This window comes from Triticum aestivum, chromosome 5D (assembly GCF_018294505.1).
Source record: "Triticum aestivum cultivar Chinese Spring chromosome 5D, IWGSC CS RefSeq v2.1, whole genome shotgun sequence".
In the NCBI taxonomy this organism is placed as follows: domain Eukaryota; kingdom Viridiplantae; phylum Streptophyta; class Magnoliopsida; order Poales; family Poaceae; genus Triticum; species Triticum aestivum.
This window is the reverse complement of record NC_057808.1, coordinates 121,730,684-121,754,876: the sequence shown is the minus strand read 5'-3', so window position 1 is coordinate 121,754,876 and position 24,193 is coordinate 121,730,684. Positions and strand designations below refer to the sequence as shown.

Below are 24,193 nucleotides of genomic sequence, written 5' to 3'. Positions count from 1 at the left end.
CTTCCTGAAAAGATGATGAATTCTAGTTGCAAAGTTGACTGAGAACATAGTTTATTGGTTTCTAATAAAGTTTTTGCTTTATACTTCGATTATGTGATGAACTATTACTTATTCATGGGATGTGTATGATAGAAGTTCTGTGATAAAAATATTATGTTTTATTTTGTTGTTGTTATAATAATCAACATGATGCTTCTATGTCCGTATTTTGTTTTTATCGACACCTCTCTCTCAAAGCATGTGGACATGTTTTTCGATTTCGGTTTTTGCTTGAGGACAAGCGAGGTCTAAGCTTGGGGAGTTGATACGTCCATTTTGCATCATGTTTTCTTACTGTTACTTACAAAGTTTTTATCCATAATAATGCTTTTTGGAGTAATTCTAATGCCTTTTCTCTCATAATTTGCAAGGTACACACCAAGAGGAGAATTCCGGCAGCTGGAAATCTGGACCTGAAAAGCTCCGTCAGGCCACCTATTCTGCACAACTCCAAACAAGGTGAAACTTTACGGAGAATTTTTATGGATTATTTAAGAAATATTGGTGCCAATAACTACCAGAGGGGGGCCACCACGTGGGCACAACCCACCTGGGCGCGCCAGGCCCCCCAGGCGCGCCCTGGTGGATTGTGGCCTCCTCGGCCCACCTCTGGTGCCCATCTTTTGATATATAAGTCATTTTGACCTAGAGAAAATGAAGAGAATACGATCGGGGCGGAGCGCCGCCGTCTCGAGGCGGAACTTGGGTAGGAGCACTTTTGCCCTCCGGCGAAGCGATTCTGCTGGGGGAACTTCCCTCCCGGAAGGGGAAATCATCGTCATCATCATCACCAACAACTCTCCCATCTTTGGGAGGGGAATCTCCATCAACATCTTCACCAACACTATCTCATCTCAAACCGTAGTTCATCTCTTGTATTCAATCTTGTTACCTGAACTATAGATTGGTGCTGGGGGGTGACTAGTAGTGTTGATTATATCTTGTAGTTGACTACTATATGGTTTATTTGGTGGAAGATTATATGTTTAGATCCATGATGCTATTTAATACTCCGCTGATCATGAGCATGTTTATTATTTGTGAGTAGTTACTTTTGTTCTTGAGGTCACGGGAGAAATCATGTTGCAAGTAATCATGTGAACTTGATATGTGTTCGATATTTTGATAGTATGTATGTTGTGATTCCCTTCGTGGTGTCATGTGATCGTCGACTACATGACACTTCACCATATTTGGGCCTAAGGGAATGCATTTTGGAGTAGTAAATAGATGGTGGGTTGCGAGAGGTACATAAGCTTAAACCCCCAGTTTATGCACTATTCCGTAAGGGACCGATTGGATCCTAGAGTTTAGTGTTATGGTTATAATTTACTCTTAATACTTTTCTCATAGTTGCGGATGCTTGCGGGAGGGTTAATAATAAGTACGAGGTTTTTTCAAGTAAGAACAACACCTAAGCATCGGTCCACCCACATATCAAATTATCAAAGAAGCAAACACAAATCAAACCAACATGATGAAAGTGACTAGATGAAATTTCCGTGTACCCTCAAGAACGCTTTGCTTATTATAAGAGACTGTTTTGGCCTCTCCTTTGCCTCAAAAGGATTGGGCTACCTTGCTGCACTTTTGTTACTACTATCGTTACTTGCTCGTTACAATTTATCTTGCTATCAAACTACTCCACTACTTACAATTTCAGCACTTGCAGACATTACCTTACTGAAAACTACTTGTCATTTCCTTCTGCTCCTCGTTGGGTTCTACACTCTTACTTATCGCAAAGAGCTACAATTGATCCCCTATACTTGTGGGTCATCACTCCTCGGTCCAGCACCCCTCCTGAGCTTCGAGCGCCAGGAGCAAGCGAGCTCTGGAGGTCGGTCTGCAGGCTGGAGCGCCCGAGGAGAGGGCCATGGGCGGCTCCTCCCGAAGCAGCCCCGGGCCTGCAGTGGTGGGGGGGCGCAGATGGTTTAAAGAGCCGTTCCTCGAAGACACCAGGCTTTTGGGGTTCGCGCCGGGACGCCGTCTTGGCTATGTCGTCTGCCTCCTTGTCCGTGCCACGCGGTACATGCTGCAATTCCAAGCCCAAAATTCATTTTTCAATTTTGCGTACCTCTTCTAGGTATGCCTCCATGTGCTCGTCCTTAGGCTTGTACTCCTTGTTGGAGAAGTTGACGAGGAGCTGAGAGTCGCCCTTGATGGTGAGATGCCAGATCCCCAGAGCCGTCGCGGCCTTGAGGCCGGCGATCAGGCCCTCGTATTTCGTGATGTTGTTGGAGACCTTCTCACCATGCTGGAAGCAGAGCTGAACGGCGTAGTAGAGCTTGTCCTCAGTAGGGGAGACGAGCACGACTCCAGCCCCTGTGTCCTGTCGTGCGAACGCGCCGTCAAAGTACATGACCCAGCCATCCGGTGCCTCGTCTCCGGGCGTGAGGGAACGGTATTCGCCCACCCGTCGGTCAGGGGCGTCAGTCCGTTCCGCCACAAAGTCAGCGAGGGTCACACCCTTGATGACCCTGGTGGTGCTAAACTCCAGCTGGAAGGCCTACAGCTCGATGTTCCACTCAGCAACCCTGCCCGCGGCGTTGGGGCTCCGGAGCACCTTCTCCAGGGGGTATGCCGAGAAGACATTGATCGGGTGGCCTTGGAAGTAGTGGCGCAGCTTCCTTGAGGCGACGAGGAGCACGAGCAGGAGCTTCTGCGGCATTCGGTAGCGTGCACGCGCGTCACGCAGCACCGTGCTGACAAAGTACACGGGGTGCTCGATGAGGAAAGAGGCGTCGACGGCGTCCAACCCTTCTTGAGACGAGGGAGCCTCGGGAGCCTTACCATCCGGTGGGGTAGTTGGGGCCTCAGGAGCGCCATCCTGAGGCAGCGATGGCGTAGTCGGGCACGGGGCACTACACCGCACACCCGCATCCGCGCGCTCTTCCCGGACCGCCACGAGTGTCGCGCTGGCCGAGTGGGGTGTGGCGTCCAGCTAAAGCACCAGGGGCTCAAGAGGGCGAGGTGCCACCATCACCGGCGGGCTGGTGAGGTACCTCTTGAGGTCTTGGAAGGCCGCCTCGGCCTCCGGAGTCCATTCAAACGGGCCCTTATTCTTCATCAGTTTGAAGAACGGGAGGGCGTGCTCGCCTAGCTTGGAGATGAAGCGCCCCAACGAAGTTACACAGCCCGCGAGCTTCTGCATCTCCTTGAGGGTCTGCGGCGGGCTCCTCCTCTCTATCGCCTTGATCTTCTCCGGGTTGGCCTCGATCCCTCTATGCGACACCAAGAAACCCAGCAGCTTGCCGGACGGGATGCCGAACACGCACTTCTCCGGATTGAGGCGCATGTTTACCTTGCGCAGGTTGGTGAACTTCTCTTCCAAATCTTCGACAAGGGTCCTTGCTTCTCGTAACTTGACCACTATGTCATCGACGTATGCCTCGGCATTTCTCTCGAGCTGCCGGCCCAAAGCGATGTGCATCAATCGCTGGAAGGTTGCTCCGGCATTGCATAGCCCGAACGACATGCAGGTGTAGCAATACACCCCGCATGGGGTCAGGAAGGCTATCTTCTCGACATACTGCACCGCCGTCTTGATTTGGTGGTAACCCGAGAAGACGTCCAGGAAGCACAGAGGTCGCACTCGGCGGTGGAGTCGACGATCTGGTCGATGTGCGGAAGAGGAAAAGTGTACTAAGGGCAAGCCTTGTTGAGGCTCGTGAAGTCGACGCACATGCGCTCCTTCCGGCCCTTCTTGGGGACGATGACCAGATTGGCCAGCCAATATGGGTGCCGTACTTCCCGAATGACGCTGGCCTCTTGCAGCTTGTGGACCTCTTGGACGATGAACGGCTGCTTCTCCGGAGCTTGCCGCCGCGCCTCCTGCTTCATCGGGCGCGCGCTGGGGCACAACATCAAATGGTGCTCAATCACGCTTCGCGGGATGCCAACCAGGTCCGTCGCCTCGCATGCAAATACATCTTTGTTCGCACGGAGGAAAATGACCAGCGCCTCTTCTTGGTCTGGGGGAAGGCCGAAGCCTATGGTGCAGGTGGGGCCTGAGCCCCCGTCGTCGACTGGCACCTTCTTCATCTCGGCCCGGTCCTAAGAGAACAACTGCTTCTTCTTTGCAGGCGCGGCCTCCGGGATCTCCGGAGCGCCCTTCGCGTCTGGCCGCGCGGCCGCCGCGGCCTTGAAAGCGATCTTGAGGGCCAGGAGTGCACCTTGGTGTCTCCGGCCACAGTGAGGACGCCGCTGCTTCCAGGCATCTTGATGATGTCATAGCTGGGGTGTGTTGCCGCCATGAACTTAGCAAGGGCTGGATACCCAAGGATGGCGTTGTACGGGAGGCCGATGCGAACGACATCGAAGTCGATGAGCTCGGTACGGTAGTTATAGCATGTGCCGAAGGTGACGGGGAGGCGGATCTGCCCCAGAGGAACGGTGGAGCCGCCGACCACCCCTGAGAAGGGTTTGGTGGGGGCGAGGCGGTCGTAAGGCATATGAAGCTGATCGAAAGCTTCCACGAAGAGGACGTTGAGGCCAGCACCGCCGTCGATCAGGGTTCTGGTGACTGCATTGTTGCTGATGGTGGGCTTGCAGAGCATGGGGAGCGCGCCGGCGCCGGTTGTAGTCTTGGGGTGGTCCCTGGAGTCGAAGACGATGTCGGTCTCGGGCGCCGCCCGGCCTAGACGAGCCCACTGCCGCGGCTGGGCGGCCCCTACCTGTCGGAAGAGCTGCTTGGCGTGGCAGCTTGAGGCTGGCGCTTGCGACCCGCCGAGAATGGCCGCAACGGCGTGGGGTACCGGTGCCACGAAGCGTGCGATGAACAAATCGTGCAGCTCCTCCTAGTAGGCCACCAAAGACTAGCAGGCTGAGCAGCCAGGAGCGCGGCACATCCGTGAGAGCCATAGGGAGTCAGTTTGCCATGACTTTGTCATCGCCGCCCGCCGCCCAGACGGCCTCCACGTACACCCGGAGGAACTTCGTGGGGTCCGCCGCGTCGTCGTACTGCGGGGGCAGCTCCGGCCTGAACTTGGGCGGCCACTGCATCTGTCGCAAGGCGGGAGAGAAAGCTCGAAGACCCGCAATGCCTCCGAACGCGCCGGGCGGCCCGGTGAGTGGGGCAGCGCCGGCCATGGGAACCACGGGGCGCGGGCGCAGTGCAGCTGATGAAGAGGCGGACCTTCGACACGCCCCTACCTGGCACGCCAAATGTCGGATTCAAGGCTCCGTAGACCCAAGAAAGGTTCGAACTCTGGTGCATGTGCGAAGAACTCAACCTCTCCAGCCAACCTCTCCGTCACCCCATGGCCTAGCTCGATGATCAAGGAAGAAGATGGACACAATAGTTTACCCAGGTTCGGGCCACCTTGCGGTGTAAGACCCTACTCCTGCTTTGTGATGGATTTGCCTCACGAGGGGCTGAGGAGGAACTAGTACAAGGGATGAACAACCTCGCGAGGTCTGCTCTGGTGAGAGAACGAGCTGCGGGGATCGGATCGGACCTCTCCCTCTACGGTGGTGGCTAACCTATACTTATAGTGGCCTTAGTCCTCTTCCCCCAAAACGTAGGCGGGAAGGGATCCCACAGTGGTCAATTTGAAAGGGGACAAGTAGTACATCTTATCCTGATAAAAGGTGGTCTTTGCCTGCAAAGCCTCTGGCCATGACGCTGCGGTGTGCTCGGCGATAATATCCGTTCTCGTGGTCTTGGTCTTGTTGCACTGGAATGAAAACATTTGCCTGATTCCTCGGGGCCCTGCGTCTGCGCTTGCTTCCTTAGCACCAAACAGGAAACTGTTCATTCTGCGCCCGCTGGCGCCCGCCTGGCCTTGGTCGTGATGGCTTGCATTACTGCTACCTCATGAGGTTGGGCACCTGCATAGGAATCTCTGCTCCTCAGGAGCAGCCCGGGGAGGCCGCTCCCTCAGGAGGTCTTGGCATCGTCCGCCTCACGAGGGTTGCCCCTCGCGAGGGTCTTGTCTTGATAGTTTTGTGGATGGGCCGTACCAGGCCGTCGAAGGAGCCACGCCATAGGCCGCAGGTAGCCAAGTCTGGATACCCTGGTTCCACGCCGACAATCTTGACCATGACTGGTGGTGTGTGTGTGTGTGTGTGTGTGTGTGGGGGGGGGGGCATTGGCAACAGGTCCGCACGGATCTAAGACACCTGAAACATTGCTGTTAGACCACTGTGAAATCGCAACAAGAACAGTTGATTACATTTTTTTGTTGCCTCCTTTGGCAATTGACAGTTTTCTCCTGCTCCATCGAAATTCGGTTGCTGCAATATCAAAACAAAAGTCCAACATGAACCACTGAATCTACCATTTTTCCATAGTTTCTGCTCTTGCAATCATCCATTCATCCGCTCCGCATGTCTAATCCTAATTAGTTTCCACTCGTAAGGGATTTAACGATGAAAATCAATTCAAAATGCCAAAAGGTTAGCTCCGAGCCGCATAGATCATGGCTCACTTGATGCCAGCGATCTCCGCCTTGATGAGCTCGACGACCTCCGGCGCCGCGGCGGCCGCAGTGACCATGACGTCGGCAGTGTCGGCACGCCCGTCGCGCGTCACAGTGACCCCCAGGACCTCCAGTCCGCGCCGATCGAACACTTCGAGCAAGCGCGTCAGCGCGCCCGGACGCGCCGCCACCGGCGGCGGCAGCCGCACGGCTATGCAGACCGCCTCCCGTGACGCCACCTCGACGGCTGCTGGGCGCACAGGCCCCGCGTCGCGCTGAAGCGCCCTGTACGCCTCGAGCACAGCCGCCGTGTCCGCCAGCACCTTCAGGTGCGCCACCGCCGCGTCCAAGATCTCCACCTGGTTCGCCTGCATGCATCCGCGCGTCGATCAATCAGGGTAACTCTCGGAGAGGAGAAGACGGGCGCGTCGCCATTGGCAATGCCCAAGATCAAGAACCGACGAGGAAGGGAAGAGGCCGGGGGGCTCAGGCGAGAGCACGCACGTACGTACCCGAGAGAGGTCGCCGGGGAGCAGCGCGCCGAGCTCGGCGTAGAGCGGGAATTGTGGCCGCCTGCGCTGGGGCCGGCCGGGAGCCCGCGTTGAGCCAGAGACAGCAAGGGACTGCTCCGACGGACGCGCTCCAGCCATGGGACTCTCGGTGGTGTTGGGAAGAAACTGCTGCTGCGTTGGTTAACCGGAAGGAAGATGCTTTGTAGGTGCTCTCGAGGCGTGCACGTGCCATGTGAAGACTGAGGCGGCAGCAGCTGCTGGCTGCTGTTGGTGCTTGGTGGAGGAGAGCTTTTTGGTTGGTGGTGACAGTGAGCGGCCAGGAATGGCAACTGCGGCCATGGCTGGGCAGAGTGCGGAGACCAAAGAAGTTTCCTGTCCGGGAAAGAGGAGCTCTGGTCAGCAGCTGAGTCTTCACATGAGACGAACAACACTTGCCTCGTTTTTGTCTCAGCGACGTACGTTTGCCAGCACACATCATTGGTACCGAATATACAGATGCTCAATTTTTTTTATATACAGCTAATCTCCTCAAAAAAAAAAAAGGATGCTCAATTTTTTAGGGTATACAGAATTACAGATACTGCTGTCCACTGAGATGGAACTAGCTGACGATGAGATATCCACTGAGAGAGCTTGAGGATCAGATTAGTTGTATTACAGTACATTATTGTTTCAAGGATATACATAATTTTTTAGGGTACACAGAATTACATTATTGTTTCAAGGATCTTGGATGCATAAACATTATTTCAAAACACACAAAGTGAGCTGATGGGTTTTGTGATCCAAATGCTAAAGCTCAAGGGTTTTCCTGATAGATGGTGTGACTGGGTTATGGAGACAATGGGGGAGGGAGGGGGGGGGGGGGGGGGCATGAGACAGGGAGATGCCAGGTCACCTCTCCTGTTTGACCTAGATGCTGATGCTTTAGCACTGATCATGAATAATGCTTTGGAACATGGGCTGGTAAAAGGGGTGTTGGGCGATGAGAATAATAAAGGGATCAACATGCTGCAATATGCAGATGACACAATCTTCCTGATGCAGAATGATGTAGATAGTGTTAAAAACCTTAAATTTATCCTGGGAGCTTTTGAACAAATGTCAGGGCTCAAAATAAATTTTCATAAAAGTGAGCTGATGCTCTTTGGGAAGGCTAGAGAAAAACAACCGACATATCAAGAGATCCTAACTTGCAAAATGGGCACCATGCCCATAAAATATCTAGGAATGCATGTAGCTGATTCCAAAATCAGAAACATGCATTGGAGAGGTGTGACTGAAAAAATTGAAAAAAGGTGTAGCTGCTGGCAAGGGAAACTGCTTGGCTCTATAGCAAGCAGAGTCACACTGGTTCAAGCCTGTTTGACAAATATGCCACTCTTCGTGATGTCCTTTTATGCTATCCCTAAAGGGGTGATTAAGAAAGCTGATGTTTTCAGAGCCAGACTAGTATGGTGGGAAGATGAAAATGTCAAGAAATACCATTTAGTAAACTGGAAGACCTGTTGCCTGCCCAAAGAGGTGGGGGCTAAGGATTCTAAATTTATAATTAATGAACATTTCACTTCTGGCTAAATGGTTTTGGAAAACGGAAACATAGGAGGGGTTGTGGCAAGATGTGTTGTTCAGAATATATAAAGGTGATAGGTGCTTATCTACAGCCTCAAAAAAACCTGGGGATTCCCAGTTCTGGGCTGGGTTGATGGAGGTGAAAGAGATATTTTACAAATTTGTTAGGAAAAAAGTATGGAATGGAAAAAATACTAGGTTCTGGGAGGATATTTGGGTGGATGAAAAAACTCTAAAAGAAGCCAATGCCAGGCTATATGACTTAAGTTTTGATCATAACATAACAGTTGCTAAAGCCTTGCAAAAAGGATGGCACGGGTTCAGATTTAGGAGAACTTTGTATGGTGAGACTTTAGGGCTACGGAACAGTTTGAAAATCAGATGTGAAGATGTTGAAATAGGAGAAGGAAAAGATGACATAATGTGGACCCTCACTGCTGATCATAAATTCTCTGTCAAATCTTTATATAGAAAGCTGATCATTTCTGATCTTAGATTCCCACAGAAATTCATGTGGAAAACTAAAGTACCAGCTAAATTTAAAATCTTTCTCTGGTTGGTATATAGGAAAGTATTCTGACCAGAGATTCATTGCTAGAAAGCTGATCATTTATGATCTTAGATTCCCACAGAAATTCCTGTGGAAAACTAAAGTACCAGCTAAATTTAAAATCTTTCTCTAGTTGGTAGATAGGAAAGTATTCTGACCAGAGATTCATTGCTCAAAAGAGGGTGGCAGGGGGATAAAAATTGTGTTTTTTGTGGGAAAGATGAGTCGGTGGACCACTTGTTCAGAAGCCTCTTTGATATGGGGCTTGGTTAAATGTTCTCTGGGTTTAAGGGCCACTCCAACATTAATTAAAGAATGTTTAGGGGTGTGGTTGGACATGCTTAATAAGAATGATAAAAACTGGTGATGATAGGGATTTCTGCTTTACTATGGGCTATATGGAAATGTAGAAATGGGATTATTTTTTAGAACAAGAGGGTGTCTGACCCTATTATATTTATCAAACTAATGTGCCACTGGATGGTTGATTGGTCAATTTTGGAGACAAAGGAGCATCAAAAAGGGGTGCTGGCGCTGGGAGCAAAACTGCTAGAACGAGTAGAAGGTGAAGTCTATGCATCGTCGCAAGGGGTGGAGGATTGACGTGGTGCGGTTGGAGGGATGAGCACAAGTCCTTTCCGCTTACTGTGGCGGCTAGTCTACCTTGGGTGCTTTGTTTTTTTGCAGTTTCTATGTTCTTTTGGAGTATGTGAAAATGTTTTTATGTTTCCTGGTCTAGATACCTTTGGATTGCTAAGACAGGGTCGTGTTCATTGCGAGGTGGGCTCGCTGTTTTTAGCTCTGGTAGGCCTCCCTTGGAGGAGGTTTTGGTTGGGTTGAGAGGGAGGAGCGCAGGGCTAGACCTGTATTTTTGGTTGTTTTTGTAGTCTGTTCTCTCGGATGCTATGGTTTTCTTTAATGAAAATAGGAAGGGGAGAGCCCTACTTTTATCAAAAAAATAAACATTATTTCAGCTTAGTATAGGAGGCTAGCCAAAGACCGGGAGTAGCCACTTTAACGAGTACAGTAACTACACTCATGCATTCTCTAGTAGTAACATTATGGGAAAATATAAATGATGATAACTTACAAACCTGAATACCACCAAGGTTGAACTGAAATTTATCAAACATGTGTAAACATGTGTCAAGCCAATCCTCCACCCTTCACTGAGAGATAGTTACCACCACAACATAGTAGGGTTAACTTAATGCAACTATTGCCCTTTGTCAATACAACTCCCTTACTTAATTAATGATATGCACTACCATAGCTTTATTTCTATTGATAAATAAGGTGAGGATGCGTTTTTACTTCTCAATATACATATAGTAAATGAAGCACATGACATCCAATTCATTCATAAATTTTATTTCAAAGATATAAGTGAAGCACAAGAGTAAATGATCATATGAGGGAATCTCCAAGATAGTGGGATCAACACTAATTACTACACTCTGACTTCTTCCAACCCACTTTAAAAAATTGTATAATCCACATGATCAATTATCACCCTCCTAAATAGGGGGATCAATAATATGTAAAGTTGACTTCTTCAAACCCACTTTTAATGATAATTCCGTCCATACTCTAAAAATATAAGTGAAATTCATAGAGCATTCTATAAATATCATAACTAAAGAGAGACCAGTATCCAAACTCAGATATAAGTGAAGCAAACAGAGCCTTCTTTAAATAGTCAAACTCAAAAGATTTAAGTGAAGCGCAAAGAGCTAAATTAAACAACCAAGGACCATATAAAATCATCCCCAACTAGTATGGTGTTTTGTTTATTTAAAGGAAAAATAAAAATGATGCTCCAAGGATTTATGCGTATCATGTGCAGAAATAAAAACTTATGTCCAACCGGGACATACCTATAGTTGTTGAAAAGGATGATGAGGATGCTGGGACATCCCCAAGCTTGGAGCTTGAGACCTCTTCAAATAATTTCTCGGGCATGCCTTGGGAATCCACAAGCTTTCTTGTATGTCTCCACTTGTACGCGTCGGTGCTATAAAATCGGTTTTTAACCCCTTTCCGCGACGGCATTTAGAACCGTCGCCTCGTGAGTGACGACAATAGGGGGGTCCTTCCCACACGACCCAGAAACCATCGGGAATATGCCCTCCTGGCACACACGCTCAGCAAAATGAGGTCGTGTGCGACCGGCGAGCGCTCAAATACGGAAATATGTACAGTAGAGCTAAAAATAGAATTATACAGCCGAAATTGTTTCCGGTTGCAAGTACATCCCACAAAGTCAGTCCGCGCTAAAGGTTTCCATTCGTATGTACATCCCACAGAGTCGCTCCAACGAAAACGTTTCCGTTCACAGGTACAACACACACAATTTTTCCTGTTAAATCGTTTGTGATAGCGTTGCCATTGCACACAATATTAACAATTTTATCGTTTGTGTTATTGAATGCATCACACATGGTCCGTAGAAGAAACTGTGTGGCAAAGGTTGTCCATCACACACAATTTTTATGTGGTAAATGTTTGCGCAAGGTGACCTAACGCAAACAGTTTTCAAGAGAAAGTCGTGTGTGATTGTTCATTGATCCAACACGGTTTATTCCTAGAAATTGTGTGCGTTGCCTGAGGTCATCGCCCACGGTATTTTCTCAATAACTGTTTGCAATAGCAAAACCCAATTAGCAGGGTAATTTGCCATTAGCAGGCTAATTTCCCTATTATTAATAATCCATTTATTAATCTAATTGACATTCGTATTAAGCACATAATATATTTCATTTACATATTAAGGAAGGAGGATTTCATAATTGAAATACATCAGAGTACAACATGATATAGCTTCAGCACTCAGCTACCCCATTACACAACTGCACCAGCACCAAGTTTCACATGCAATATGTAGAACCTTTCAAAATTAGCATCATAGACGGTATATAGATAGATGCATCTCATCTGGAAAACTGCGGAAGCGGAAGGCGAATATTGAGCCTTCATTCATGTTGAAGGTCTTTGCAACTTTAGGCCAGTGCCTGTGGATGATTGACCGGCCGTCCTTCGTCCTCTTCAGGAACACTTCAATATTGAACCGTGGGTGTTGTATGAAAACCTTCCTCGCCTCCTGACACTAGAGGTGGTTTGAGAGGTAATCACAAGTGAACTTCTTTGGAAAGGCCTGAAAACAAGGATGTGCATAAATATCTTCTCTATATTGGAAATGGGGCAAAGGAATAAAAGAAGGCAAGGTATAATAGTTAGTACCATCTTGTAGTGAATTGATGTCTTCTTCATTGTGCAGACAATGAATTTGTTGTTTTTTTGTCGCTAACTTCTTTATCCTAACAATCTTTCTGAGTTTCTTGACTTGATTGATATTCATCGACAACTCATTTCCCCATATGCAAAAAGGGTCGAACAGTGGGTCAAAACCTCTGACAGTAGGATCTACATGTGCAAGACCAAATTGTTAAAAACCTAAATATTAGAATGGTTCCTGCAATTGCACAATAATGTGCTATTAGACAACGGACCATGCACGTGCTAACCTCGATTGTAAACCTCAGTGCTTCCCATTGTATCCCTGCAACACATAAAAGGTAGTTAGTCATCAGGTTAAGTAAGGGTTAGCATGCTATCAGTAAAATATGTTGATGAAAAATAAGCACATTGCATATTCATCGGATTAATTCAAGCCACATGGAAAACCCATTTATCCAAACCAAGCATGATTAAGAAATAGGAAATATAGCACTTGTATATGTTTCTCATGTATTAAGTGCAGCCAAAGTCGATTTATTCCTCACATGCACAACAATACAAAATTCTACCCACGACAATTGGACATTGCATTGCATAATTGAACCATGCAGTTAACTAAACACCACAACAAATGAACCAAATATTAAATGAGCACCACATTGCACAATATAATATACTCCTAATAGAAGATCAGACAGTTAACCAAATCAAGCATGCTTAACAACTTGGAAATACAACAATTGTATTTGTTTCTCATGTATTTACTACAGCCAAATTCAATTTATTCCTCACATGATATACAATAACAGAATGCACCCACAACTATTGAACATCGCATTGCAGAATTCAACCAAACAGTTAACTAAACACCACAACACAAATGAACCAAATGTTAACTGAGCACCACATTGCACAATGTATAACCAAACCAAGCATGCTTGACAACTTGGAACTATAGCAATTGTATTTGTTTCTCATGTATTTTGCAAAGATAAGTTCGATTTATTTCTCACATGGAAGACAATACAAAATTGCAGCCTGAAGAATTGAACATCACATTTGCGGAATTGAACCAAACAGTTAACTGAAGACGACAACTAATTAACAAAACAGTTAATAAGTGAGCACCACACTGCACGACATATAGAACATATGCACAAGAGCAACAGATTGCATGGTAAAATTAGATAGCACAATTCACTAGAATTTGTGAAGGAAAGGCAGGAGCAACACAGGCAACGGGTAAATCGAGCATGCTCAACCGGCGTAGCTAGCAAATGGCAAGGTGCCTCCAAGATCTGGGGGTCGGCACGAATGGCAGCCATCGCGACCTCATCCACGCATGCGGCCGCGATTTGCTTCTCCGCTGCCAAATGCTCCTTGAGATCCTGGCTATACTGCGTGCACCATGGCTTAGGGCGGCGCTTATTTGGTGGAGAGGTTGGTGATTTGGGTGGAAGGTGTCACCCTCGCGCCGGCGGTCGGGGCATGTGGGATGTGGAAGGAGGAGGAGGATGGGGGTCGGGTGTGGATTACGTGCCTGGATAGACGAGGCCGAGCGGCGTGAAGGAGGGTCGCCCGCGAGGAGGCGGCGCTGCAAGCAAGGAGTGAAGGTTTCAACTTGGAAAGGAAGGCGGAAACAAGGGAAATGTGGCTTTTGGTAAGGGGGAGGGGCGGGGAGGTAGATATTTCCGCGGAAGCCGAAAATTTGGAATCGCTTCAGTGATAAAACTGGCGCGCAAAGTGTCATCAGACACGGTCCCTTATTCAGAACTATGTACAATATGTGAACATCACAAACGATTTAGATAGCTTAACCCGTGTGTGATGAGTTTGAACGTCAAAAAATTTGGTTTGAATTTCCATGGCATGTCATTGCATAATTTGGGTACACAAAGGAGACTACGACACACCCACACTTCTTAATCAAGTAAGTTCAGCAATTAAACAGAGCTAGCTGACCTAAACATCACCCTAACAAATTAAAGACCGGTGCTCTTAATTAAACAAAACTAAGAGTACTACTACGGCTGGTGCTTGTCGATCTGCGCCGCCGCCTCCATGTCCAGCTCGCGCCCGATGGTCTCCTAGGGAAGGGGCTGCATGGCATCCATCGCACCATACTCGGCAAGCATCTCGCCATCCGCGTCCACCATCTCTTTGGAAAAGGCCGCCACAAGCTGGGCATGGGCGGCCGCGATCTGGGCTTGGACGGGCTCCGCCATCACAAGGTATGCGGCGAAGGAATGGATAGCTGCTCGAACGCTCTCGGCGATTGCCAACTCTTCGGCCGTGGGTTGCCGGTCTTGGTCGGAGAAGCTTCGTTCGATTTGTGCGGTGACCGCCACGAGCTGGGCGTGGGCGCCCTCGACATGGTCGTGGGCGGCCTCCATCACGGCTAAGGCCGCCGCTGCGGAACGAACAACTGTTGTGCCGCTCTCGTCAGTTGCTATCCCCGAGGCAGATGTTGCTGCCGCCACCTGAGAAGCAACAGTGACCGTTTGGGCTGCCTTGGCCGCCCGGTCGCAGATTGCGGCCATGCTCATGCACCTTGTTAGCATGCGCATGGCGGTTGCGGCCGCGCTCTCGGCGGAGTGGGCCACCGAAGTTGCCCTCACGACGCGGGTCCACGTGCCCATCTTTCACCGGCAATGATTGAACAGTGAAATGATATTTGGGGAGCGAGCTAGTGTGCTCGAGACGCTGGCTATGGACTGTAGCCGACGCACCTTCTCGTGTAAGCCATAGGCGTACTATACACCGACGGTGCTCCAGGATATTTTGTGTTGCATCTCACACGGTTGGTGATAATAACCTGTGCGGGATCTACTTGATTTTTCATCTTGATTTGAATTACATAATGGGGTCACAGCGGCAATGGACGGTGTTTGAATTGCTAGAACTTTTATCTGCAGTGAACATGCAACTATATGTGTGTCGTAAAAGAATTAGAATTATTCAGGATTCGTTTGAACATTGTATACATTAAATTGGTTTTCTAGCCATTTCAGGTGCACAATTCAAAATTAAACTACATGCACATGCTCTGGTGCACCAACATGTGTTTATGCTTATGTCCCATGCAAGAAATGGGGATGACATTCGAACACCACGGCACCGTGGCTCTCCGGCAAACGTCGATGTACTTGCTTTTGTAATTCTAGTAAATCCAAAATTCGTCCGAAATTCATGAAACTTTGCATGCTATCATGAAGCGGCATCAACATGCCGTGGTAAATTTTTTGTCCCATTGGGGGCAGGTTTGGGCATAAGCTTCTCATAAACCAGAGCTTCTCACAACAAGTGTGATGGTTTTGGTAGGGAACGTTTCACCTTTCTGGACGAAACGAAATTTGTTGCCTCTTCTCCATTTCAATTTTTTCCTACTGTCAACATAGAACAACAGGAGTATTGTGTCAATTTTTGGGATTTTTAGGGGTTCGCTTGATCATTTTTATACATTAACTGTGTTTTCTATGCATTCATGTGCATAATTCAAATTTGAACTACAGGCACATGCTCTAATGCATATAAATTAGTTGAAAATTCAAATCCTAGTTCTTGGTTGCATGCTTAGGTCCCATGCAAGAAATGGGAATGAATGTCAAGCACCCTGCCACCGTCACTCGGCCGCAAAGTTACCTGGTTTTTAAATTCTAGTAAATCCAAAACTCGTCTGAAATTCATGAACCTTGGCATGCTATCATGGAGCGGCATCAACATGACGTGGTAAATTTTTTGTCCCATTTGGGGCAGGTTTCGGTATATGCTTCTCACAAACTAGAGCTTCTCACAACAAGCATGATGGTTTCGGTAGGGAACGTTAACGTCCCACCTTTGGGGACGAAACGATATCCATTGCCTCTTATTGCTTTCAATTATTTTTTCTCGTATCAACATAGAACAACAAGAGTGTTGTGTCAATTGTTGTGATTTTTGGGGGTTCGTTTGGACATTTTTATGGAGTAACTAAGTTTTCAATGCATTTATGTGCATAATTCAAATTTGAACTACATGCACATGCTCTAGTGCATATAAATTGGTTGAAAAATCAAATATGTGTCCTTGGGTGCATGCTTAGGTCCATGCAAGAATGAATTTCAAACACCAGGGCACCGTAGATTGCCGGAAAAACGTTGAGATACTTTATTTTTAATTTCTAGTAAATCCAAAGCTTGTCTGAAATTCATGAAACTTGGCATGCTGTCATGGATCGGCATCAACATGCTGTGGTAAATGTTTTGTCCCATTTGGGGCTGGTTTGGGGATATGCTTCTCACAACCAGAGCTTCTCCAAACAAGCCTGATGGTTACGGTAGGGAACGTTTCACCTTTCTTGACGAAACGATATCCATTGCCTTTTCTCGATTTCAATTTTTTTCCTAGTGACAACATAGAACAACAGGAGTGTTGTGTCAATTTTTGGGATCTTTCGGGGTTGGTTTTGACATTTTTATGCATTAATTGAGTTTTCAATTCATTCATGTGCATAATTTAGATTTGAACTACATGCACATGCTCTAATGCATATAAATTGTTTGAAAATTCAAATCTGTGTCCTTGGTTGCATGCTTAGGTCCCATGCAAGAAATGGGAATGAATGTCAAACACCCTGCCACCGTTACTCGCCCGCAAACATTGAGATACCCAGTGTTTAAATTCTAGTAAATCCAAAACTCATCCCAAATTCATGAAACTTGGCATGCTATCATGGAGCGGCATCAACATGCCGTGGTAAATTTTTCGCCCCATTTGGGGCAGGTTTGGTTGTATGCTTCTCACAAACCAGAGCTTCTCACAACAAGCATGATGGTTTCGATAGGGAACATCCCACCTTTGGGGACGAAACGATATCCATTGCCTCTTATTGCTTTCAAAAAATTTCTCGTGTCAACATAGAACAACAGGAGTGTTGTGTCCATTTTTGTGATTTTTCAGGGTTCGTTTGGACATTTTTATGCATTATCTGAGTTTTCAATGCATTCATGTGCATAATTCAAATTTGAACTACATGCACATGCTCTAATGCATATAAATTGGTTGAAAATTCAAATATGTGTTCTTGGTTGCATGCTTAGGTCCCATGCAAGAAATGGGAATGAATGTCAAACACCCTGCCACCGTCACTCGGCCGCAAACATTGAGATACCTGGTTTTTAAATTCTAGTAAATCCAAAACTCGTCTGAAATTCATGAAACTTGGTATGCTATCATGGAGCGTCATCAACATGTCGTGGTAATTTTTTTGTCCCATTTGGGGCAGGTTTTTGATGACCCACAAGTGTAGGGGATCTATCGTAGTCCTTTCGATAAGTAAGACTGTCGAACCCAACGAGGAGCAGAAGGAAATGACAAGCAATTTTCAGTAAGGTATTCTCTGCAAGCACTGAAATTATCGGTAACAGATAGTTTTGTGATAAGGTAATTTGTAGCGGGGAACAAGCAATGAAAGTAAATAAGGTGCAGCAAGATGGCCCAATCCTTTTTGTAGGAAAGGACAAGCCTGGACAAACTCTTATATGAAGGAAAACGCTCCTGAGGACACATGGGAATTATAGTCAAGCTAGTTTTCATCACGCTCATATGATTCACGTTCGTTACTTTGATAATTTGGTATGTGGGTGGACCGGTGCTTGGGTACTGCCCTTTCTTGGACAATTATCCCACTTATGATTAACCCCTATTGCAAGCATCCGCAACTACAAAAGAAGTATTAAGGTAAACCTAACCATAGCATGAAACATATGAATCCAAATCAGTCCCTTATGAAGCAACTCATAAACTAGGGTTTAAGCTTCTGTCACTCTAGCAATCCATCATCTACTTATTACTTCCCAACGCCTTCATCTAGGCCAAAACAATGGTGAAGTGTCATGTAGTCAACGTTCACATAACACCACTAGAGGAAAGACAACATACATCTCATCAAAATATCGAACGAATACCAAATTCAGATGACCACTTATAGCAAGACTTCTCCCATGTCCTCCGGAACAAACGTAACTACTCACAAATCATATTCATGTTCATAATCAGAGGGGTATTAATATGCATTAAGGATCTGAACATATGATCTTCCACCAAATAAACCAACTAGCATCAACTACAAGGAGTAATCAACACTACTAGCAACCCACAGGTACCAATCTGAGGTTTTGATACAAAGATTGGATACAAGAGATGAACTAGGGTTTGACAGGAGATGGTGCTGGTGAAGATGTTGATGGAGATTTACCCCCTCCCGATGAGATGATCGTTGGTGATGACGATGGCGATGATTTCCCCCACCCGGAGGGAAGTTTCCCCGGCGGAATAGCTCCGCCGGAGCCCTAGATTGGTTCCACCAAGGTTCCGCCTCGTGGCGGCGGTGTTTCGTCCCGAAAGCTTGCTTATGATTTTTTCCAGGGTAAAAGACTTCGTATAGCAGAAGATGGGCACCGAAGGCCTGCCAGGGGGCCCACGAGGCAGGGGCGCGCCCAGGGGGGTAGGGCGTGCCCCCACCCTCGTGGATGGTGGGTGGCCCCCCTCTGGTACTTTCTTCGCTCAGCATTTTTTATTAATTCCAAAAATAACTTCTGTGGAGTTTCAAGACTTTTGGAGTTGTGCAGAATAGGTCTCTAATATTTGCTCCTTTTCCAGCCCAGAATTCCAGCTGCCGACATTGTCCCTCTTCAGGTAAACCTTGTAAAATAAGAGAGAATATGCATAAGTATTGTGACATAACGTGTAATAACAACCCATAATGCAATAAATATCAATATAAAAGCATGATGCAAAATGGACGTCCCCAAGCTTAGACCTCGCTTGTCCTCAAGCGGAAGCCGATAACAAAAAATATGTCCACATGTTTAGAGATAGATGTGTCGATAAAATAAAATACGGCCATGAGGGCATCATGATCATTCTTATAGCAACAACATATATATATATATACATATATATATATATATATTGTCATATGATTTCTTATGCTCAAGTAATAATCTATTCACAATGTCAAGTATGAATCAGAAACTTCATTGAGAACCAACAAACTATAATCTCAGTCATTGAAGCAGTTGCAATTTATCATAACATTGGAAAGAGTCAATATAAGAGCTTTTCAGCAAGTCCACATACTCAATTATCATTTAGTCCTTCATAGTTGCTAACACTCACACAATACTTATGGGTACGGAGTTTTAATCGGACACAGAGAAAGATAGGGGCTTATAGTGTTGCCTCCCAACCTTTTACGTCAAGGGTAATGTCAACAATAATAGTTCATGATGACTTACATCCAATTGGATATATGTATCAGGATCTTTCCAACACAAGGTGCTTGCCAAAGGATAAAATGTAAAAAGGAAAGGTGAAGATCACCATGACTCTTGCATAAGGAATAAGACAAAAGTAAAAGATAGGCCCTTCGCAGAGGGAAGCAGAGGTTGTCATGTGCTTTTATGGTTGGATGCACGAAATCTTAATACAAAAGAACGTCACTTTGTATTGCCACTTGTGATATGGACCTTTATTATGCAGTCCATCGCTTTTATTGCTTCCATATCAAAAGATCGTATAAAACTTATTTTCTCCACACTAATAAATCATACATATTTAGAGAGCAATTTTTATTGCATACAACAATGACAACTTACTTGAAGGATCTTACTCAATCCAAGGGTAGATATGGTGGACTCTCATGGCAAAACTAGGTTTAAGGATATTCGGAAGGACAAGTAGTATCTCTAGCTGGTGCAAAGAATTTGGCTTAGCATGATGGGGAAAGGCAAGATCAACATGTTGGATGATCCATGACAATATACTTTATTTCGGATATAAGAAGACATAACCCATTACGTTGTCTTCCTTGTCCAACATCAACTCTTCAGCATGTCATATTTTAATGAGTGCTCACAATCATAAAAGATGTCCGTGATAGTGTATTTATATGTGAAAACCTCTCTTTCTTTATTACTTTCTATTAATTGCGACGATGACCAAAACTATGTTTGTCAACTCTCAATAACTTTTATTCATCATACTCTTTATATGTGAAGTCATTACTCTCCATAAGATCAATATGATCTCTTTACTTCTTTTTATTCTTACTCTTTTCTTTTATTTTTATTCCCTCAAGATCATAGCAAGATAATCAAGCCCTTGATTCAACACTAATCTTTAATATATATAGCTCACGGACTCGATTACATAGAAGGATCATAAAGCAAAACTCAAAACTAGATCATACTAAAACTTTATTCTACTAGATCAAGATATTACTAAAAGGATCGAACTAACAAAAACGGTAAAGATAGGAGTGTGATGGTGATACGATACTGGGGCACCTCCCCCAAGGTTGGCAGTTGCCAAGGGGAGTGCCCATACCTGATACTCAGTTTTCCTTCCTCGGAGGTGGTGATGATGGAGTTAATTGTGCCTTCAGCTTTTTCATATTGTATTTGAGAAGAGCAATTTCCTCCTTTAAATCATCGACTTCCGTTTCCAGCTTCAAGATCTTGTCACATAAATCTCCTTTGCTTTTCTGCCGAAAACGAGAAGGAATAGATCGGTTGTTAGACAGTTTAGCCCTCTTAGGAAGACTAGACTTCTTGAACTTCACGTGCATATCCCCAGGTTGAGGTAGAGGGACATCCTCCTCCTCCGAACTTCAATTATTGATCCTCATCAAATGAGCATCCTCTTCATCATCTGTAGTTCGACCACAAGGAGATAGATCCCCATAGGTCTTTGGGTCAGCAACGAGATGTGAGACATAGCTCTCTCCGTCGGAATCCTGAGATGACATCTTGCTCCAAACCTGCTACAGAAACATCTCGAAACAAGAACAGAGGATATTTGCGAGGTACGGTGGTCATAATCTTCGGGGAATTATATAATGCATTTTTACCGACCAAAAGAAGTATCGTGCAAGAAAACAGAGTCCGGAGAGCACACAAGGTGCCCACAAGGCAGGGGGCGCGCCCTCCACCCTCGTGGGTGCCTCGTGTCCCTTTCGGACTACTTCTTATTTTCCTATTTTCTTAAATATAACAAAATGTAGAAAAATTGCCATTAGAACTGTTTTGGAGTCGGTTTACTTACCGTACCACATACCTATTCCTTTTCGGAGTCTGAAGCGTTCTGGAAAGTGTCCCTTATGTATTCCTCCAGGGTTACGGTTTCTATAACATTGGTTTCAACATTTATAGGATTACCTGAGATATAATGTTTGATTCTTTGACCGTTCACCACCTTTGGATTTGTGCCTTCGAAGTTGTTGATTTTTATGGCACCGGAACGATAGACCTCCTCTATAATGCAAGGACCTTCCCATTTAGAGAGAAGTTTTCTTGCAAAAATCTTAAACGAGAGTTGAATAGAAACACATAATCACCTACATTAAACTCACGCTTTTGTACCCTTTTGTCATGCCATCTTTTAACTTTTTCTTTAAACAGTTTGGCATTCTCATAAGCTTGGGTTCTCCATTCATCAAGTGAGCTAATGTCAAATAGTCTCTTATCACCGGCAAGTTTGAAATCATAATTGAGCTCTCTTTTGGCCCAATATGCCTTATGTTCTAGTTCGAGAGGTAATTGACATGCTTTTCCATAAACCATTTTATACGGAGACATACCCATAGGATTTTTATATGCAGTTCTATAGGCCCATAATGCATCATCAGGTTTCTTGGACCAATTCTTTCTAGATCTATTAACAGTCTTTTGCAAAATTAATTTGAGTTCTCTATTACTCAATTCTACTTGACCACTAGACTGTGGGTGATACGGAGATGCAATTCAATGATTAGCATCATACTTAGCAAGCATTTTACAAAAAGCACCATGAATAAAATGTGAACCACCATCAGTCATTAAATATCTAGGGACTCCAAACCTCGGAAAAATAACTTCCTAAAGCATCTTAATAGAGGTGTTATGATCAGCACTACTAGTTGGAATAGCTTCTACCCACTTAGTAACGTAATCAACAACAACTAAAATATGTGTATACCCATTAGAGGAAGGAAACGGTCCCATATAATCAAAGCGCCAAACATCAAATGGTTCAATAACAAGTGAGTAATTCATAGGCATTTCCCGATGTCTACTAATATTACCAATTCTTTGACATTCATCACAAGACAAGACAAACTTACGGGCATCTTTGAAGAGAGTAGGCCAATAAAAACCGGATTGCAATACCTTATGTGCAGTTCTATCTCCAGCGTGGTGTCCTCCATAAGCTTTGGAGTGACACTTGCGTAGGATCTGTTCCTGTTCATGCTCAGGTATACAACGTCTAATAACACCATCTACTCCTTCTTTATAAAGGTGTGGGTCATCCCAGAAGTAATGTCTTAAATCATAGAAAAACTTTTTCTTTTGCTGTTATCTGAAACTAGGTGGTATAAATTTAGCAACAATGTAGTTAGCATAATCAACATACCATGGAGCAGTGCGAGAAGCATTTATGACAGCTAATAGTTCATCAGGAAAGCTATCATAAATAGGTAGTGGGTCATCAAACATTCTCTAACCTAGACAAGTTGTCTGCAACAGGGTTCTCAGCTCCCTTTCTATCAATAATATGCAAATCAAATTCTTGTAGCAAGAGAACCCATCTAATAAGTCTAGGTTTAGCATCTTTCTTTTCCGTAAGGTATTTAATAGCAGCATGATCAGTGTGAACATTTACTTTAGAATCAGCAATATAAGGTCTGAACTTATCACAAGCAAATACAACTGCTAAAAATTCTTTTTCAATAGTAGCATAATCTCTCTGGGTATTGTCTAGAGTTTTACTAGCATATTTGATAACATTTAATTTCTTATCAACTCGTTGTCGTAGAACAACACCTACAGCATAATCACTACCATCACACATAATTTCAAAGGGTAAATTCCAATCAGGTGGCTGAACAATAGGTGCAGAAATCAATGCTTTCTTAAGTATTTCAAATGCTTCTACACAATCATCATCAAAGACAAAAGGGATATCTTTTTGTAAGATATTAGTCAGAGGCCTAGAGATTTTTGAGAAGACTTTAATGAACCTCCTATAAAAATAGGCATGACCAAGGAAACTTCTTATACCTTTAATGTCCTTAGGACACGACATCTTTTCAATGGCATCAACTTTAGCTTTATCAACTTCAATATCTATTTCAGAAATTTTATGCCCCAAGACAATGCCTTCATTAACCATAAAGTGGCACTTCTCCCAATTCAAGACAAGGTTAGTTTCTTCACATCTCTGCAAAACTCGATCAAGGTTTCTCAAGCAATCATCAAAAGAAGTTCCATATACGGAAAAATCATCCATGAAAACCTCAACAATCTTTTCACAAAAGTCAGAGAATATAGCCATCATGCATCTTTGAAAGGTAGCAGGTGCATTACATAAACCAAAAGGCATACGTCTATAAGCAAAGGTACCGAAAGGGCAAGTAAAAGTGGTCTTTTCTTGATCCTCTTTTGACACAGGTATTTGAGAGAAACTGGAATAACCATCTAGAAAGCAAAAATGTGTATGTTTGGATAATCTTTCTAGCATTTGATCGATAAAAGGTAAAGGGTAATGATCCTTCTTAGTAGCTTTATTTAATTTGCAGAAATCAATTACCATTCTATAACCTGTAACAATTCCTTGTGGGATCAATTCATCTTTATGATTAGGAACAACAGTAATACCTCCCTTCTTAGGGACACAATGGACAAGACTTACCCACTGACTATCAGCAACGGGATAAATTATACCTGCCTCCAGAAGTTTTAATATTTCTTTTCTTACCACTTCTTTCATCTTAGGATTTAACCGTCGTTGATGATCAACAACTAGTTTAGCGTCTTTCTCCAATTTTATTTTGTGCTGGCATA

The 24,193-nt window shown here is 45.1% G+C and overlaps 1 protein-coding gene across 1 annotated transcript; it reads right to left on the bottom strand.

Annotated features, from left to right (window-relative positions):
- Window positions 1-6,303: 6,303 nt before the first annotated feature.
- LOC123124470 (uncharacterized) lies at window positions 6,304-7,288 on the bottom strand. Its single transcript, XM_044545086.1, has 2 exons — window positions 6,974-7,288; window positions 6,304-6,829 (listed from the first exon to the last, which is right to left on the bottom strand). The coding sequence occupies exons 1-2, from the start codon at window positions 7,109-7,111 to the stop codon at window positions 6,467-6,469; spliced, it is 501 nt and encodes a 166-aa protein (XP_044401021.1). The 5' UTR covers window positions 7,112-7,288; the 3' UTR covers window positions 6,304-6,466.
- Between the last annotated feature and the right edge of the window lie 16,905 nt (window positions 7,289-24,193).

Bases quoted from the DNA above. Each gene is read 5' to 3' on its own strand.
- LOC123124470 (XM_044545086.1), bottom strand. From the start codon at position 7,111: ATGGCTGGAGCGCGTCCGTCGGAGCAGTCCCTTGCTGTCTCTGGCTCA. The intron at 6,830-6,973 runs GTACGTACGTGC...GGATGCATGCAG, and splicing joins TCCCCGGCGACCTCTCTCGG to GCGAACCAGGTGGAGATCTT.